The 22146-nt window shown below is 24.8% G+C and overlaps 2 protein-coding genes across 6 annotated transcripts in view; one reads left to right on the top strand and one right to left on the bottom strand.

Annotated features, from left to right (window-relative positions):
• Positions 1-5193, top strand: part of LOC112598705 (gastrin/cholecystokinin type B receptor-like) — a 134793-nt gene extending 129600 nt beyond the window's left edge. For 4 of the 5 annotated variants that reach the window (XM_025345253.1, XM_025345257.1, XM_025345255.1 and 1 more), the window contains 5 exons: positions 2050-2239; positions 2565-2698; positions 3110-3253; positions 3336-3500; positions 4876-5193. In XM_025345253.1, coding sequence (XP_025201038.1) covers positions 2050-2239; positions 2565-2698; positions 3110-3253; positions 3336-3500; positions 4876-5049 — 807 coding nt within the window. In that variant the 3' untranslated portion in view covers positions 5050-5193. The remainder of the gene's footprint in view (positions 1-2049; positions 2240-2564; positions 2699-3109; positions 3254-3335; positions 3501-4875) is intronic. The other variant, XM_025345254.1, reaches the window with a different exon arrangement.
• Positions 5194-10625: 5432 nt separating this feature from the next.
• Positions 10626-21007, bottom strand: LOC112598704 (succinate--hydroxymethylglutarate CoA-transferase). Its single transcript, XM_025345251.1, has 4 exons — positions 20574-21007; positions 13442-13767; positions 12118-12425; positions 10626-11212 (listed from the first exon to the last, which is right to left on the bottom strand). The coding sequence occupies exons 1-4, from the start codon at positions 21005-21007 to the stop codon at positions 10988-10990; spliced, it is 1293 nt and encodes a 430-aa protein (XP_025201036.1). The 3' UTR covers positions 10626-10987.
• Positions 21008-22146: the final 1139 nt, after the last annotated feature.

Raw genomic sequence — 22146 nt, 5'->3', positions numbered from 1 at the left:
AAGCATTGTTTTAAGTTAGAATATCAAAAACAACGTGATTAAATGTATCCGGTCAGGTACGTAACTTCACTTAATTTCTATACTGCGCTAATTTAAAACTATTGTAGTTTATGTTACTCTAAATTTTTAACTCATGTTCATTTTTAAAAACAATACAATCAATAATATGTGCATGATTATTGATTACCAACATGCTTATTATTACATCAAATGAATATTTTAAAATTATCTTTAACACAAAATTTGTCTATACATTACGCCGTACGTATAGACCTAATATTGGAAATTTTCTTTTTCGTTCATCTCAGAAAACATTAAACATTACTCAAATGTATATCAATAATAAAATTATATCAAGAATTTTTAAAAACAAATAATAATTTAGTAGATATTTTAATGAATTTCAATCAAACTTAATTTAAATAAAACAAATAAATAGAATAATCAAATACAATTCACTCGGAAAAATATTTTCAACTTTCAAGTGGTATTTAGTCCATTCTATAATATACATATAGTGTTGAAAAAAATAAATCTTCATAAATAGTACTACATTTTGAATGCAATAATACTCAATGATACGCCTAAAAAATTTAAAACTGTACATTTTATATAATGTTTTATAGCATGTTGCCTACGGGGTTGATTTATTTAAGCTTTGTAAAAATAAAACTGTATAATAGGTATAAGGACTTCAAAAACCATATATTTAAATTTAGAGTACAAATTTATTCAGTTATAACTGATTAAACAAATTTTTTTTAAAATTATATATTTCTTCAAGTGTACTTCCTGTGATTTTTAAATGAGCCATTGGTGCATATGTTTTTTTTTTCTAACTAGAAAACTCACTTTTGCAGTATAATATCTTAGAATAACAGTTCTCATACTGTGGTACGCAAATGACTACATAGTGTTACGCAGAAAGCCACATGGTGATAAAACGGAAAATTAAAAATAAATATTTTTACTTGTGATTAAAATAGTTGTTATAATATTATTTAAAAAAATATTACAATTATTTACCATATATTGTATTTTATCGCTAATATAAAACCTAAAAATTCGTGGTTATCATTTTATTCATATCTCATTTTAAAAAAAATGATACATTTAAATTAATAAATAAATAATAATTATATTGAGCTATTTTACTACCTTAATACTTAAAATAAACACAATTAACTATGTAAAATGTTGATCGTTTTATTTTTCATCATTATTAGTATGCAACTGCTTAATAATATACTTAAGTGGTACACGAAAAAAACATTTGAAAACCGCTAGATTAATGTGCATCTCATTATTTAGAATGTCATTGAATGTGTTAGATTTAATGATAAATCATTATTAATAAAAAGACAATTTTTTATGAAGAGGACTTATGAATCAGCATCTATTTTGATGGTTAGATTATTCAAAATTAATTTTATTAATATATTTTTTTAATTTAATTAGTTGAATTAAGTTTACCAAAAACATAAAAATAAGTTAATAATCATACCAATTAATGATGTGAAAATTATCATACTATAAACATTTAGAAAATTAAATTATGTATTGAAAATAATAATTTACAATATATATGACCAAAAGTCTACTTGGTTAATATTTGTTTTTAATCAGAATAAAATAAATAAAGTAATTTAAAGATAAAATATTATTTTTTTGTTTAAATAATCAATTATTTTCATATTTAACAGTCAAACTTTCACTTCCTGAATTTTAACTTATTGGTATACAGTCAAAAGTAGTCTTTTTAATGCTTTCGTTTAACTTAAAATAAATATGTATCACTCACTATCATTTTTCTTCGCGTATTTTAAACATATTGTTGTACACTACGACACAAATTAAATCAATAAAATATAAACAACTATTATTCATTTTTTATCCATAATAATAATACCAACTAGTTTTTTAAAACTATTATTCCGATTATAGGTCACCTTTTTATTTATTAATACGTATGCATGTTAAACTAAAAACTAATTGTAATTTACTTTTTAAATATACTCCATTGTTTTTTTTTTGTTTTTTTATTGACAGGTAATACTTGCTTTATGGCTTGTATCCATGACTATATTTGGCCCAGTTTTATGGGTTCGTCAAACAGAATCTGTGGAGTTAGGAGATGATCCAATATTAATTGATGCTGTCCATAGATATGGTTTGGCATGGTGTATAGAAGACTGGGGAAATGCACATGCAAAATCAACATTATCTAAACACGTTTATGGTACATTTATTGTTATAAAATGTATCTTTATTAGTAAGCATTAGTAGCAGAAATTTAATCACAAAATTGTATAAATATATAGTTAAATTCTAACTTGTACTTTACTTTCATTCAATCTTGAATACTTTGTTAAAATATAATTAGTTTTATGATATTTTAAACTCATCGCACGTTTATCATTTTGAATCTGTCCCACCATTCGTATTGCATAAAAACTATTTAGAATATTCAAAAAGTCAAGTACAGACTTGACTAAATAAAAAGTATAACACTAAATAAAGAACTAAATAAAACTAATAAAGTAAAAATAGATTACAATTTACAGGTATTCTATGTTTTGTTCTGGTGTATGCTACACCCGGACTTTTAGTGACTGGAGCCTACACATTGATGGGTCGGAGATTATGGGCAGTGCGACCACCCTTTGATGACCAGCAAGGCATGATAAGTGTTCAACAGGTCAATCAGTTTATTTTATTTATAATATGTATTATGACTTAGATTAATGTATGATATAATTTGTATTATATTATAACAAATTAAATTGTCATCTAGTTATATACTTCTATATTTAAGCAAAAATCAAAAAATTATGAAATTATAATCCTTAACTCATTATATAACAGGAGCATTTTAAATACTTACATTTTAGAGTACACAATAATTTATCTTGAAATATAAAAATAATTAGTTGTACTTAATTTTTAATTTAGTCATTATATAAATATCGAAATATTTTACAGCTTAAAATAAAATACTATACTATGAAAAAAAAATGTCAAACAAAACTAACAATTAATAATAAAAAAATGTATTATTATAATATTTTAGTCTTCACAAATTTAGTATAAAATATATTTTATTTTTCAGGTCAGAATGGTACGAGAGAGACGTAGAGTAGCAAGAATACTCTTTGTCTTAGCAGTAATATTTGCACTGTGTTGGCTACCATATAACTTATTAACACTATTTTTAGATTTAGACATCACACTTGATAAATTTGGTTTAAATCAGGTATTTACGGCTATTATGTCAAAACTATTTTGTAAATAACCTTGCGATAAATATATATATAATAAAATATATTTTTTTACAGGAGTATTTAATGAAGTGGTATCCTTTTACACTACTATTAGGACATGCTAATTCAGCAATCAACCCGTTGTTATATTGTTTTATGACAAGAAATTTTCGAAGAACAATTAAAGGTTTTGTATGTAATACTGGAATCGCTAAACCGAGAAGAAGAAATCGATGTAAAGTAAGTTGATAGTCTACGACTTCCATTGAAAACAATATAATCAATTTGTGTTATATTTTTATAAATTATGAAAAAAAATAATACGTTTATATATAATAAGATACAAGTATTTACATTTATGAAATAGAAAAAAATATAATATGTTATATCTACATTAAAATTCAACATCATATTGATGGTTACTAATTTTAATCATACACTATAATAGAACTTGTATTTATATAATTTATAAGTAGAACTTGTAAACTTTATGATAACTTTATGATTATAACGTTATATATGACAAAAAAACGGTTGAAATTTGTAAACGTAATTATAACGGAAAACGATAAGCATAAACAATTAAATAATGCAAAACAAAACATAACGATTAACTAAACATATGATATATTGTCATCAAACAAAACATAGCACAAGACTTATAATATATAGTATAACATTAAAAGAAATAAATAATTTCCAATTATTTAATAGCTATAAACTGTAAAATACATTAAAACTTTTAATTCTGAATAACGATAAACGCAAAAGTTTAATAACGTTTTAATTCTGAGTAACGATAAACGCAAAAGCTGAATAACGTTTAAATTCTAAATAATGATAAACTTAAAATTTGTATAACGTTTTAGTTGTAAGTAACGTATTAAATTTTTTTTTTTAATACAAACCCTACTTACAAGTAATATTTATTTAATTACATGAAGTTAATCTTTAATTTATGAGCCCGATAAAAATCCTATACTCATTAAATAAAGCTACAAAATTCATACAGTTTAGATATATAAATTAAAATAACTTAATGCGTTTTTTTTTTTTTAATTTACACTTAACAAAAAATGAACTTTAAAAATATTAATTTTTTTTTGTAATGATATCTATAATGATCCATTTTTACAACTTCAAAACGCAAATGTTATTATTACATTATATAATTCCAATATACAAACAATTTTTCTGAAAATATAATATTTTGATGTTTTAATATACATTTTTAACACGTTAAAATATTTAGTTGTTTAAAAAACAAAACGTCCATCCAATGGTTTTTATTTTTTACAAAAATCGTAATAATGTATCTTAATATTTCATTAATATTCCATAGAAATATTTTTTATTTATTAAATGTATACAATGGTATTCACAGAAAATGTATTGATTAATTTAAATATTAACATAATCTAAATTCAATGAGAAGAGATACATAAAAATTTACAAAAAATTCAAAGTTTAAGACCACAGATATTTTATAAAGTTTATTAAATGCATTACTTTGTTGTCCAGGCAATATGAAAATATTCATACATCAAAATATTTTAAATATAGAAGTATGCAAAAATTTGATAAATAAATTATAAGTCTGGATTTTCATTAATCGGTTTCAGAAGGGGTTGACCGAGAAAAGCACAACCAGTGGATACGGCTCGTTCCGCAACCCACGTCGGCTGTGTTTCACCCTGGCCCAACTACGCCAAAACAATACAGTCCAAACACGAACTGCAACGATATCAAACCTTGCTGTTCTGTAAATGAAAATGAGTTCATTTTGTAATATTATATTGTATTAATATGCTTAAGTTCATTTTTATATTAAATAATTAATGTATTATAGTGTAAATAGCTTAAAATATGTCCGTATTCGAACAAAAACTTCTCGTATATAATATGTTTTATTATTATCATTACTATATTTTACAAATACTTAACTCAATTTTTTTTTTAATATATAACAATACTATACTGTACTCTTTTATAGACACTTACTAATTATTACCTCAATAATATTATGTTATATAATATACGAGTATATATATATATCTTTAAAATTCCTACATCTTATTTACATAATATGTATAATATATTCTCATTTTTATCTGTATATTATTATAATATTAAGAATAAAAATAAAAAAGCTATACAGAATACGGAGATCAGGTATTGCAAATTAACTATACTAGTCTTGAAATTCTTCTTCACTCACTTTATCACAAAATGATATGGAAATAACATATATTAGTACGATTTTAATGACAATTATACATTAAAATGATGAATCTATTAATCGTAACGATTGAGTAACTCTGTATTAAAATTCAGTCTTAAAACCCAAACTAACAAAAAATAAATCCAAAAAAATATTATTATGATAACAAATTATACCAGTAAGCGTTTCAAATTTGAAATTCTTTAAAAATTAGTTTTATATTAAAATTATTATTTTATTGCAAGCTAATTAAAAAAAAAAAAAAAAAAACATAAAAATAGAATAATACATTTTTAAAAATGCAAGAATTTTTGTAATTTAAACATAATATATGTCATTATTATTTTCTACAAAATATATTTCAGTGGCTCGGTAGACATTCATATAATTTATATGTGAAATTCTATGGAAATATTTGTATACAAAATTTATAATTTTATAAACAACAAGTTTATTTAAACTGAAAACAACATTTATTAATTTTCAAATATTAAGCAGATTTTTAATGACCCTATATGTATCATTGTTTTATTTTAAAATTGCGTGTTATAGGTACCAAGTTGAAATCTGTCTCGTAGAACCAACCTCAAACGAGAAAACTCAACGGATAGAATAAAATTAGATAAAATTAGCAAAAAAAATGCTTAAAATAATTAAGAAAATAACAAATTGTCAAAGACATCAACAATTATTTAACTATACAGCTATAATAGCCATGTATTAAAGGCTAAAAAAAAAACCGTTTACAATTTAATCTAGCCATTGTTATATTTCCTACAATGGTACAAAAAGTCATTATAATTTTGTGTTCTTAAAGATTATACGATACAAACGTATATTGATGTTTTCTTTATAAACGGTAGTATTTATGACCAATTTTTTTTCAATTAAAGTAGATATTTTATTATTAACAATGATTATTGTTTCAATTTCTCAGGACCTAAGAGACTAAATGTTAGACATGCGTACAGAGATTCGAATGAATTTAAATTTTGTTTCAGTAGTTACAGCTGCCAAATATAAAATTATAAGCAATATACATTATAATTAAAAATAAATTTTACATATTATGTAGGTATATATTATGTATATATATATATATTTTTTTAATAATGACAACAGTTAAAAAAAATTATAGAATTATACAGTATAAAACAATTAATAATAGTTAATTATATTGACTCACTTCTAAAAAGCTAAAACTTGTGCTAAGAAGTAAGATTTTCTTATAAAACTATAATAATATATAAACGAAATAACTTAAATTTTATAACAACATATTAATTAATTAATTGAAATAAAAGGAAAGATTTATAAATCATAATTAAGTGAACATTATCAAATTGGTTAAGCTTGATATATAATTTTAATTAGTTAATAAAACAAATCCTATTTATTTATCAGAAATATGATTTTAAACTTTACCTATTTATCGTCGCCAATATAAGAGTAAATTGGAATTTTTAATGATACCGTCATATCAAAATACATACCTCGACACGTCATAATTACTGTCTCAAAACAAATACATAACATGTACTGCTATTATCATCGCACATCCTAATAAAATATTACTACATTTCTACAATAATCTACGTACGTTTCTTCAAATCTGCGTGAATTATTTTAACGAAGATCACCAGAAGCACTATTTTTAAAACAACAATCATCGATAACGTAAGAACAAAACAATTCAAAAGAACTATTGGGTATCTCCAAATGAACGCCAGATATATAAGAGACCACGAATAGCCCCATATTTCATTGCGAATTATCAGCCTTTAATATCAAGCGCCTTCATGCTACTCAACGTGATTTATTATTAAAAAAAATATCTTGATAACATTTGAGCGTTTCAATAAATAGTTATTAAATTATTTCTGAATCCAATTAATTCAACTACAAGTATCTCCTTCTCCATCCACAAGTGTTTGGGCATGGGATATGTTAGTTACACCACACAGCATACACAAGAACACTTTGAGCTTATTATATATTTTAGAGATGAATAAAATTATGCATAATGTACATCAAAAAAACAAAAAAAAATACATAAATTATAAATTCGTATTAAAAATTAACCGATATAGTTTATCTCGAGTAATCTTCGTGTTGATAAAATGTTATCACTTTATAATAATCCTCTAACGACTATTATTAAATTTAATAGCATAGATATATTTCGTATGAAAATCTATAAATTAGTGAACAAAAAATAATTGATTTCTATGAATGTATTATAAATGTATACTCGGTAAGTTTACAAATATGGAGTTTACATTTACTTTTTTATACATGACATATAGTATTAAGTACTATAATATACAACATTGTAATATACGTATTTTAAATTATGAAATATGTATACAGTGATGTGGTAACTAATAATATTTCCCGTATATTATTATAATATATCATGTATGAAAATGTTTTTATATATTAAAATTTATAAGTAAATATTATAGTATTGGCAAGTTTAGCTGTTAATCGCAATAATAACTGAAAAGGGAATTCCGTTTACGATTGACTCTTAGTGAGAAACGATAGAGTAGGGACAGCAATCCAAAAACACAATAATAATAATATACATATACATATAATTATAATAATAACTATTACTTTTTATCTGGCGGCATCGGCACACATGAATAAAAAAATATAATAACCATATTATAATGTATGCGGAACGTCATTCGGAAACGTTTCAGCAAATACATGACGCTTGTCCCGTTTATTAACTATGTGAAAGGAAATTACCATAACTCGTCCTTCGAAATGAGACCACTTCTATAATATTATGTTTTAAACCAATATTATTAGTGTCCGTGGACTATCATATTATTATATTTAATCGGTATCCATCTATATTATATTGTATTTCATCGTAATACAGAAAATCAGACAAATTACGCATCCAATACGTCACACATTTGTATATAGTGTATAGTAAATTATGATATTCAGTTGGAATATTTGTAAGTTTTCAAAATACATTGGTTTATTTTAAATATATGTGACACGGCTTTATATCGGAATATTGAATTACTTTTATGGCTATTTCGCAGATGTTAATTTCAATTAATGAATTATGATAATATAATATAAGTATAGCTTGAAATCAAAAACAATGTCAGAATCACAAAACAGAAAAACATTGTTTGCCTATTGTTTGAATGCCAGACTAACAGAGCATAGCAACATTGAAAAAAAAAACGAAAAAACAGATAAGTTTATACTTTGCCAGTTGGCAAAATATACTGCAAATAACAACGAAAAATTAACTTAAAACTTTGCACGTAAGAAAACTTTATAAATAATAATAATACACAAACTGGCAAAATTATTGTGTGAATAGAGAAAAAATGAAACCAAACACTGCAGTTTAAAATAAATGTACTAAAGATAAACACTCACACCTTGTGTGTAAAGAAAACCCAACCTTATGCACAGTCTTTTAAGTGCAATGAACCATCAAACACCTCGTTGAATTCTGATAAAAAGCTAGCAACTGCTGTAAATCAATATAACATCCCGAATTTCTCCATCGACCACGGGGGTTAGACGAGAAGATTAACAAATAAATAGAGAAAAAATAAATATATAGGTAATTTATTGTGATAACAGAAAACATGTATAACATTAACATATCATTAAGTGATTATCTTATTAAGTAAAAGGTATTGTAAATACAAAAGTAAAAAAATTGTGAGCCAACCAAAAAATTAATAATATAGTAAGTATACTACTATATTTTTTATAATGTGTGCATTATGCAGGGTAAGAGTTTATATTACATTAACAGTGTTTAATAAATAAATGACGTAAAAATGATTTATATTTAATTTTACAGGAAAGTACAATAAATAATATTTTTTATTTTCAGTGTATCTTATTTTAAGCTGTTTATTTTACACTCTTATTATTAAAACGTTGTCGAAAATTGTTTTATTTTTTTTTTTCAGTCTGTTCAATATAATGTTTTGAACCATACCACTTGACATTTGCGCTTCAGTTATAGAAAATGACAAATATACTCCACTCGGCTATCAAGACCCTTTAAGGGCACATTATAACAACACCCAAAAAGAGTAATTTTCCACATATAATATACGCTACAGTGAGACAAAAGTACCTATTTCTCAATAATTTGAACATTATTCCTGTATGGCTGTATTAACGGAACAATTTAAAAAAATCAAATACCCTATCCCTGAAATAATGTTTTTAATCATGAGTATTTAAATTGTATGTTATTTTGTAATAAAAATAATCAGTTGTAAAAAATAGTTTTAATGATTTAAAAACCTAACACACTGTAATAATTATTAAATAAACATGAATCATATTCATTTGTTTAACGTATAAATTGGTAAATTTTTTTTCATTTTATTTCATCGACGTTTTAACGGTTGTCGATTGGTAGTTAATATAAAAATAGGTGTTTGTTATTTTTTCTACTATACAGAATAAAATCAATGTATAAATATGAGTATATATAGTATATATCTTCAGTTCCTAAACTTTTTTGGTTCACGTATCTCAAAATTTTCTTGTTCGGGAATTTTTAAATTTTCGGAAGAGTGAACACAATTTATCGCGAACACGGATAATCAAAACACGGTTAATCGAAATGCCACTGTGTACCTACATATAATACGTATAATATACAATACGTCAACATCAAAAGCCGACACTCCCCGATAGATCACATTATACGGTTCAGTAATACATTTTTGAAGCACGTAATTTTATTATTTTTATTTATGTTTTATAATAATCAATAACAGGCATATGCCATTTAACAAAAAATTACAAAATAGTAAATAATTAATGTTTATTGGAAAACACAAATAGACATAGCGATAGTTATAAAAAATAAAAATGACTTAAACTACTTATCCATCAAAATAAAGATAAAGATTATAATTTTACTGACAACTCGAAACAATGACCAATATATTAGCTTATATTATAATATCCATACATACAGATATGACGTTAATCGTTTCAACGCTATTATTTAATTTTACGGTATGTTTAAGAGATCAAAAAACTAATAGCTACAATAAAAATTAAATTTCAAATAAATTAAATACTAATTAAAATATAATATTTATAATAATAAATATGTTTAAAATGTACCAATATACTGTGTATATCTACGAAGAAAATGTCAAAGTTTGTTTATACGAGTATTATATATATTTATAAAATGACCAACAACATTTTTATGAATTTATCAATATATCAGTGATCTTCATAATTCATAGGCATGTCAATAGTGATTTGAACAGTTGGTGACCGTTTTATAGCTATACGGCGAGACAAAGTGTGAATTGACATCGCATTTATCAAATATTCCTAATAACTAGTTTATCAATTGCTAATTAAATTTAAACACCAGTTTTTAAAAAAAATGTATGCAAAATATATTTGTGACATCACAATAAGAAACAACACTTTATGTAAAAACAAAATAAATAATAAAAAATGAAAACAATGATAATCATATTACGATTTTTGAGCGCAATAATTCGATTTCTTTGGCACTGTATCCTAAAGAAGTGAGTACTTCGTTTGTATGTTGACCCAACAACGGAGGCTCTCTTCGAATTAAATTGCTGCTGTTCTTGAATGTAACTGCAGGACCGACTATTTTCAGTTTAGCGTTATATGAACAATCAATATCTTGGACAATATTTATATCCTTAACATGCTCATTGTTAAATGCCTATAAAAAATATAAAATTAAAATAGTAAATTTTATCTTCATATCAAATTTTATATTTAAATAAAACAACTATTTGTAAATATTCATAAAAAAAAAAAGTTCGAATTAAGCTATATACAAAAGTTTTCATACGATATTACGTGAAATTCAGATTAAGTAACATGTAGTAAGAGTAAAATTAGTAATTTAATAATATAAATAAAATCTACAAATTAATATAAACTTAATTTTCTGCATCATCCATATAAATGGTTTCGATTTATGTCGAATGAGAAATAAAAGAAAAAAATGATAATATTGTGTATAGTTGATTGATGGATTATTATTTATTAATGGGCTTTTCTGCATATTATAAAACCATATAATACATTATACTTTAATATTTGATTCCCTTGGTGAATTACTTTTGTTTTTCAAAACTATCCACCATACCATTCGATAGGAATTCATTTTTCATTATATAACTTCGGTAATAATTTACCAGAAAAAAAGGAAAAAAATAGGGTTTTTACATTAAAACTCTATGTTTTAGCTGGCGTGGATCAATAAAACAAAACACAAAAACAATTTCTAAAATAAACCATACTATTTTAATATTTAAGAAACATATCAGTCAGGATATCACGTAAATCTAAAGCCGAAAAACTTAACAATGTAAATTGAAACTAGTGAAAAAAAAATAGTATATTATTTTTCGTTTTCCTCAATAAAATTTAACGGCAAAGATCTTTATTAAATTATAACTATAAGTAATTTCAGAAATCGTATAAAGTATAATGATTGAATTTAAAAAAATATATAAAAATGAGATACATTAATATAAAATGTGTTTATTATCATGTTATTTTGTGTAATGTGTATTTTTACTTGTTAGTTTATAAACACTTAAATAAATAAGATCGTACTTGTGCCATGTCATTTACGGGACCGTGGGGAAAAGGTACTCCTTCAAAAATTTTCATCCACCCTTCATTCGTTTTGGATTCTAAAATCGGTTCAATAATGTTATACAACTGTTCTCTATTCTTAACACGACATTCGTTGTTCACAAATCGCTCATCCGTAGCTAATTCTGGAATTGATATGCGATCGCAAAACGATTTAAATTGTACGTCGTTTCCCGTACCCAAAGTAAGGAAGCCATCCAATGTTTTAAATGCTTTGTAAGGGACCACACTTTCATGTTCAGTACCCCATCGTTTCGTCAGCATACCTTTAAAAAAAAGTTTTTCTTATTCATGATATATTAATTTATATAAATTTATACAGACTGAGCTACATTAAATGAATATTGGTATTAAAAAATTAATAAAATGCAAGTTATAACACTTTGATTGTTTATAAATCTTTACATAAAATATAATCAATGCAACATTTCTCCTAAAATCTAAGAAATAGTATCTGGTTTATTGAATACTATTTTTTTAATAACCTTATACAATTTTTAATTAAGATGATTATGTAACTGATTTTCCAAATTTATAGCAATTTTTATATCGTTCATATTGACTACATAAATATTATTTCAATATTCTGAATTATTTCTGAGGTATCAAAATCATTTTTTTTCAACTTTGTAATATTTGTGTCTGAACCATAAAAAATTTATCTTGAGCTTAAAGTTTAAAAATAAATAATTATAATTACTAATTTATGAAGAAGATAATTAAATTATTATTATTTAAATTACGACTAGATTTAACTAATTTATTAGCGAGACAAATAATAACCATTGAAGACAAATGGAGGTTATAGAATCCATTCAAACGTTTGAAAAACATCGGGATTATAATATCTAATGTTTATTTTTATTCATTATTAAAAGTTTAAGTTATTTTTTTTTTACGGTAGATAAGTACTAAAAAGTATATAGACAGAATAGAGGTATTTGAAGAATAAAAAATCAGTTAACAGTATATTACAGTATTAAACAACTACTCTTAGTAGTTTAATAATAATAGGTATTGTAGTATTCTACGTATTAATGCTGATTTTGCATATTATACTATTACTTAATAATTTACTATATTTCAATGGAAATAAATCTTGTAATTTCCTCATATCAACTATTATAATCTCTTATATTGTCCCCATTTTCATTTTCTTAGTACAAGTTGTGTTGGATGTTTGAAATTTGAAACAAGTAGAATACTTCCACATCAATAATTGTAGTATGATAAAGTTATTTTTAAATTATCCAAAAGTCACTTAACGATGATAAAGTATTACCTGCGTTTAAATAATTTGATGCCAAATTGAACATCATCGAAAGCTGCGTCGATAATAGGTCACAATCAATTTTGTCACCAACTCCACGATACAAAGCCGCTAAAATAGCTCCATGAGCATACATACCAGTCATTAAGTCAGTAATAGGTATTGCACATTTTGCAGGAACGGCATCACCAGTGGCGTTAATTAGACCACCGATTGAGGCAGCTATAACATCATAACCTGGTTTTTGGCTCCATGGTCCCTTGGATCCATAACCAGTTATCGAACAAAATACCAATTTCTGGTTTATCTTACGTAAATCTTCGTATCCAATGCCATGTCTAAAGAAACAGAAAACAAGTCGATTTAATACGATGTTTTTAATAATATTATACTAATATTACCACAAAAAAATATCATTAGGTAATTATACAATTATTGTCAAGTTATAAAACAAACTATTTCACGTTTTTAACCAGTTATCGGTTATACCAATATGGTTATCATGAGATGGTTTACTACTTCGTTAAATCATTTTGTAAAACGTATGTATCTCAGTTGGCCTAAATATCCAAAATTGGCATTAAAGTAATTACAAATTTCTAAAAATATGTTATGTTGAAATGTAAGCCTTAGTATAGACACAGATACAATCTTATGAGTATAAAATAATACTTTAATACAAGTATACAACTAAAATATGAAATATGTAATATAAAACTGGACTTGATTAGAGGCTGACTCCACTATATCACTATATGACGATCAGTTAGAAAGTGTTTTTTTGCAGAAGTAAAACACTATATTTATATAATGCTATCGTAAAGGTCATATGCGTATTAATAATATCCATGTAAAAATTAAAAATAATGAATAATAACCGAACATTATTGTAGATAACACGTGATAATACAACTACAAATTACAATATTTAAATATTAATTAATTATTTTAACGATTTATAATATATAAGTATATATACAATATTATATATTTATTTAAAATACTATAATCGTACAAACAAAATTCTATTTAGTATAATCCAATTATACATAACCTAAATTAATTTTGAATCTTGTATTAAGGAGAGTAAGCAGGTAAATTATATCACCATTTTTAAAACTATTTTTGTTTTATACTAATAAATATATTTTCGAAATTATATTATACAACTACTGTGAAAAGGTATATTTCGGAATAAATTTAACAGCCTCTGCAAGCAGAAAAACCAGTTAAACTATTAATTATTATTTAATTAGAATTTGTCATTACTATTATAATAGACCTGGTGTCTTATAAAGTTTTTTATATATACTATACACTATATAGTATATGCCAAAAGTCCTGTATTACCCTATATTTATCTCCATGGCAAATATATATGAAAAATATATATATACATATGAATTAAATACATATTTTCAACAGTAATCTATATGTAACTTAAAACTATATAAAAGAAATATTATTTAAATTATTAATGATTTTAATTTAATAATATTAAATTTCTTACTAATAGCCTATAATGGTTTTACAGATTCTTAGGGTTGTAAGATGCTTTTGGTATATAATTTAATCTCTATAATCTCTCCAACTATTAAAATTATTTTTATTTTCTAATTAATGGAGTGTTTTAAAAAAAGCAATTCTTTGAGATTTTATTAAGCTAGACAATTATTAAAAACATTTATTACGCGCTTTTAGATCGGATCTGATATATTATAGTCGTAATATAAACGGGGTAGTTTATATTTTTTTCGTAAAATTACAATGCTAAATACACGAATTCTTGCATTCAAATCACTGAACGTGTAATTCATTTAAACATACGCATATTGTCTGTGTAGTTCATTACATAGGTACGAAAAAATATAATAAATTATATTATTTGCTTTATATTATACATGAATTTATATCAATTAAATTCTTAATTATAAAGTGTTTATCTAACACGTCTAAATGAATAATATTAATATATTACATTAGGTGAAATAATGAGAAAAATAACCAAATAATAAATTATGAACTGTATAATATTATGTTTAATTATAAAAAAAAAAAAAAAAAAAAAAAAAAATAATTATTGAAAAATAAAATAAAACTATTTAATGCTTAATAACTAATCAATAGATGATTTCAAAGGTTAAAATTCTATTTTTCAAACAGACAAATAATAGATAATATAGATAACTAGTTTACAAATAATGTCAAATTGGTATTCATGCATTTAAGTTTGTATTGATTCTATAAATTAAACTCTAAATTCCAGAATATATCATTATTTGTATTTTGTTTCAATTAAATTGTTATAACTATTAAAATACAAATATCGATATATACCGCTCAAAACGTCTTGAAAATTGCATTATGATTTAAATTCAAATTTATTGCTAGTAAAATCTAAATAATATCTAATTCAATTAAGACAAAGTCAATGCATGTGAATCAAAATTTTACAATACCACATTACCACATGTTACTTTTTTTTTTTTTACTTACACTTACATAATATATTATGTCAATAGTCAACTAGTATTTTATAAATATTATTGACACTTCTTATTAAATAAGTTATTATTTTATTAAATATCGAATTTTAAATGTCCTACATAACAACTACAAATAATTTTTGGTCAAACTTATAATTAATAATAACACTGACATTAAAGTGATTGATAAAAAAAAAAAAAGGAAAGATCTAAACATCTTAGTTGTCAGGTCATAAACTTAATACCTAAATATGTAATAAAATATTTAACTAAAATTGTATTAATTGAGCTGATTGAGAGTTAGTTTAAGCATTTACATTCATTATTAGACAGAATAAGCAATCATAATATTAGATATTAATGTATATCATTTGACTTGCACGAAATAAAATTATTCACTAAAAAAATAACACAAGAAATTACAGTAAATTAAGTACATTACAATAACTTCTATGAGTAATTTCTACGATATATTTAAGTAAAATGTTCTGTTTATTTTTAGATAAATTTTAATTTAATTAAATATAGAAAATATATATATATATATTTATATAATGTTTAAATTTACTATTTATATATTTTTCATTTATAAAATTGAAATTAAGACATTCACCAAAATGAAAATAAAAAAGAAATGAAGTTAGTACCCATTTGCTGTATAATGTATAGTATATGTCAAGTGGAGTTCTATAATGAATGTATTGAGTTAGAATTCATTAATATATCATTGTATACAAAAAACGATTATATGCGAAAATAATCTAGGATTTATAATAAACCTATATCACTAATTATATTTTATATAATAATTTTTGATATTACTATTATTAATAGTAACACAATGTATTAGTAACACAATAAGTTCAAATATTTTTTGACGAAAAAATTGCATTTTAAATATCATTGTATGTAGATATAAAATAACTATATTTTATGTAACAGTTATATACTTCCATTGAGTTGAACTAAATAATTTTGTCTAAGTTTGAACTTAAAATGTCCATATAAAAAAAAAATAATGTTTTTATATTTTTTATATTTTTGCTTTCAGAATGAACTATTTATGAGGAACTTTATATTACGTTTTTAATATTTAACTATAAAAATTACACATCTTATACATTTTCAAGTTTGAAATAAGTTTCAAATTTTTCTGGTTTTGAAAAATTTTATGAAAATTTAAATTCAAAAGTTCTTAAAAATAAATTATGTAAACGGTTATATTTTAAATATTTTTAACATTTGTAAAATTTTTTATGAGATTTTGTATGAAATTGTCATACATTGTCAGAATATATTTTCTTTGACATTGATAAAAAAAAAAAAAATGAAAAATTTCTAATATCTTAAAATAACTTAAAAATGTTGGAATATTTTGAAAGTTGTACCATGCATACAAATTGATTATATAAACATGATGAAAATTTCAAGTATTTACAGTTATTTGTTTTTAATTACACCTAAAAAAACCAAATTGATTTGTCCAAAACTGAATTTGCATAACAATTTACAGTTTTCCTTTATTTTTACCCGAATATTTTGAGAAATACTGGTCATTTTTAATTTAAAATTCTTTGAAGTATAAACTAAATCCAATTTACCATCCAAAACCACCATCAAAGTTTAAAATCAAAGGACATACAAAAAAAAAAATCACACACATTATACGCTTGCATCATTATAAAATCAATACATTCATCTAACTAAAAAATCGTTAGAAATTTAATAACTCTGGTTTTAGGAATAAATTACATGATACACTACTTTTGTTCTAATTTATTTAAACATGTTTTTATTCTATAGTAATTAATATATTTTTTTAAATATGATTCTGGAAATTGTAACAACTGTATCAAAGGTTCCGTTTTAAAATTATTTTGTAACTTATAGTATTATTTAGTGAGTTAAAACTAAGAATGAAAAAAACTTAAATTGTTTGATGTTATATTTCTTAAAATCTTAGAAAAGTTAATTTATAGTTTACTTATGAGTATATTAAAATTTTTATTTACTCGAATTACTAATTTTCGTCGTATATTTGAATAGTAGTGTAATTTTTAAATTACGATAAGAGGTTAGTAGAAGTGCTTACTATATAATGTGTCAGAATATGAATTAGGGTAAATACGATTAAACATTTTGTATTAAGTACTACTGATATAGCTTCATCAAATCATAAACATAAGTGTTCTTGAATAATTCTTATTATGTAAAAGTTATGTAAGCACTTAAAATATTGTTAACACTCGCTATACATGGTTTTAATATTTTTAAAGAATATTATAATAATATATCAGCATAAGTTCGTTTATATGCTAAAAATTAAAACGTATTGATCAAAATTTTTTGAAAAATGTCAAGTTTTTACGATTATCATACTATAGTTTTTTAAGTATAACAAATTTATAATTTCTCTGGCCTATTTTTGCTATTTTGTTAGTAATTTATTTATACTATTAGGAAAATTACGAAGATAAATCAATAACAAAATATTCCTGAAGTCTAAAATACCAATAAAATAAATTGTTCAATCAATAAAAACAATAACATTAAACTACCAAAACAAATCTTTTTGTTAAGATAACTTTTTTTTACGTCTAACAAATGCAATAATTTACAATATAATATGATTAAAATAATACTACCTTACCAAGTACCTAATGTACAAGAGAAGTTTTTATTTTACAGGATCTTACCAAATACTTTATTTGTATTTTAGGAAAGTATACACTAATTTATCGTTAAAATCTAATCGTATTGTAGTTTAAAAATAAGTAATGCAAATATCATCAAAAATATTTTATGTGCAGAAACAAATTCACAACAACTGCCAACCAGTCTTACACAAATATATAATTGGCTATTAATTTCTATTAATTTAAAACCCTAATTAATTATATTATAGTAATATTTTATACTTAAACAATATATTTTCAATATTTATAAAATAATAAAAAATATAGAAAATCTGAAAGTTCCTTGACAATAATAATAATATCACAATTTTTACAATTATTCTTATTGTTGTTGTTTTTTAAATTTTTTCATAATAATTTAAAAAACAATATTAAAAATTTTCAATTTTAAACTCAAAAAAGTACAAACAAGATCCAGTTTTTTATTAAAAACCTTTATCAAAGTTAATAGTAATAAGTGCATTTATTTTTTTATGAAAAAATGTCATAAGACACAAAAGATAAATTAAAAAAGTCATACATCATTGTAAAATTAATTCGTTCATCGCTTCATTCGAAATCTAAAACTTAGTAAATTTTAATAAATGTTTACAAAAAATTAATACTTTTCAATTTCCATATGTAAACAAATGTTATATTATTTGGCAGTTTTAAAATCAAGCAAAAATTTTGGAACTTAAAAAAAGTAGCACCTTCTGTGATTAGAGTTTAACTTGTTCTAACTCGGATCAACTGGTGTCCGTCACACAATAATATTGACAATGAAGTTAACATAAATGAAAAACCATATTACTTCTCTACTAACTACAATGATGGTTTTTCATTGTTTGTACTTTCTTGGATATGCCTTTATTGAAAAAAAATAAAATATTTTGGTAATGAAAACTGTTAAAAAAAAATTTGTTTCACAACAGACCGTCATAAATAGGGAACGTATTTAAGTAGGTATACAGCTTCACAGATATTAAAAATGTTTTTTCATTACCTTACGTCAGTAGTTCTTAACTGGAGTGACATGTCACCTTAGGGTGACATGGACCTAGCTTAGGGGTGACGCAGAATTTTAACAAGAAAAGAAAAAAAAATAAAAAAAATAAATTTTTTCGAAAACAATCATATTATTTCTTATAATAAATATATTATACACCTATACCACCACTGTCATGTACATAACATACCTCAAAGTTCGTATCTTTATAATAGTTTGTATTATTTATATTTAATCTTTTAGTCCGATAAACACGTACCTAGTAATTTGCCGTGCGATAACGATGCGATACACAGCTAAGATTGTTTATTATTTTGATGTTAGGGTGACGCATTGTTTGATTCTAGTGGCTAAAGGTGACATGAATCAAAAAAGGTTGAGAACTACTGCCTTACGTATATATGTACTATTTATTAATGATATAATTTTAGATCAATAAATAATACGACTAACCAAAAACCTGTTATTTACACAACATATCTTTCTTTTTAATTGTTCATTTATATTATAGTGCATCTTTTAATAATATAATAATAAGCTGACAATATATCACTTCTAATAAGTAATAATTAAAAAGTTATGCATGTATTTTGGAATTTTAAATACAATTTTTTGCATAATATTATTTGAGAATTTTGTTTATTTATTTTGAATTGAGCCTATTGTCTTTTAATTAATTTCTTTGTTCTGATAAATAATCAATGAAAACAACATTGTATACTTATTTTATCCGCTCACAGTTTTCAGTTGTTACGATATCCATGCACCACGTCCAAGAGCGTGCCGTAATAGAACGGACGAGTGGAATTCATCGAAACGTTTTATATACAATTTAATACACGTCCGCCAAGTCGTTTATAAGGATGGTCGGGTAAGCACATAGCCCATTTTTCAAAAACTCCGGTATTCTGTACTACCGGCCCGTGTCGTCCCGCAGCGTCATTAGCCATACCCGTCTGCGCATAATCACTCACCTGTCCAATGTGCCAGGTATATAGTTCTCGATGAGTACGTGCGACCGCTCGACCAACTTGCGGATGATCGCCTTGCCGTCCGGATGCCGGAAGTCCACGCACACGCTCCGCTTGTTCCGGTTCAGCGAAACGAAGTACAGGCTCATGCGGCCCTCGCTATTCCCGCCGTCACCGCAGACGTCTACGTACGGTGGCCCGTAACCGCGGCTGTCGTCGCCGGCCACTGGTCTCTCGACTTTGATCACGTCCGCGCCCATGTCGGCCAACACCATCGCGCAGTAAGGACCCGCAGCCACCCGGCTCATGTCCACCACCCTGACGCCGTCCAGCGGTCTAGGACCAAAGCCGCCGCCGTTGCGCGTAGACGCCGCTCGGCGGGCTGCTGCCGCCACGAGAATCGCCGCCGCCGATCGTTCGAACGTCCGGCAAAACATTTCCACTGGTGCTGTAGCGAGCGATCAAATAACCCGACAATGCAGTATTATTGTTGCAGTTATTGGTCTTATGACTTATACAGATGATCGTGTCCAGTGCACCGTTGGCGAGTAAGATAATGTTATATTTTGCACTCGATCGAACCCGCGACTCGCACTCGTGTCGTGAAGTATATTATATTGCTGTACGCCTGTCGGATCAATACTGTAGTTGAAATGATTATTTTTTTATCAAACCGTTCGATTTCCGTATCGAACCGAATTCTCCGCATGACGTTGCAGTGGTGCCATAACACGGATCGTTATAAATTTTTTTTAATAGTCTTTTTTTTCATGCACACAGAGTGTTTAATAAATGTACATTCTACTTAAAAAATTTGTATTTATTTAAAAAGCGAAGATAAGGTACAGTATCGGAGATAGATGTAATAAATATTCTCAGAATAATCAAGTTTTAACATAATATAAATACGTTTTTTTTTTCATTCGTCCATCTCGCGACATTAACTGATTACGGCAATTAACGGAAACATTACAAACGTTCACGTCTGACTAGAACAAAAATCTCATCTTTGCAATAGATACACATTGAAAACTTTAAATACGACCAGGCACTTTCACTGTTGAAATGTTGACTACATTTTGGAGATGTCACTTTTGGGGCTTCTCTGTATTTTTGCCTATAGGTCTCCATTATAGTTAATGAGTTTCATCAATTCGTTATCAAATATAAATTTTTGAATCATCCTATATACAACTGATTCGATTTGTTATTATGTGTCTATGCACTGCAGTACACATGACTATGGTTTATGTCTATTTATGCGCTATTATAATATTATAACATGACATATTATGCACAATATTATATTTGTATAGATGACGTGTCCATCTATTGTGTTAGTTGTATGAATGGCGATCGCATGTTATTAAATATTGTAATTAATGCTTAATAATATTTGACGAAGACACGCTAAAAATCGAAATCCCCCACCTGTGTGGTACAAGCTATACCTTTATAATACGAGATATAGTACATTAATTAATTTGAAAGTCATCACACATAAGCCCTAATTTAAAATTAATTTTGCATATTTTAGAGCAGTTTTATATAATTTAATATATATGATTAATTACAA

This window comes from Melanaphis sacchari, unplaced genomic scaffold, assembly GCF_002803265.2.
Source record: "Melanaphis sacchari strain LSU unplaced genomic scaffold, SCAv2.0 Contig4_pilon_pilon, whole genome shotgun sequence".
NCBI lineage: Eukaryota > Metazoa > Arthropoda > Insecta > Hemiptera > Aphididae > Melanaphis > Melanaphis sacchari.
The sequence above is the reverse complement of the archived record's forward strand: the minus strand, read 5'-3'. Positions and strand labels throughout refer to the sequence as shown.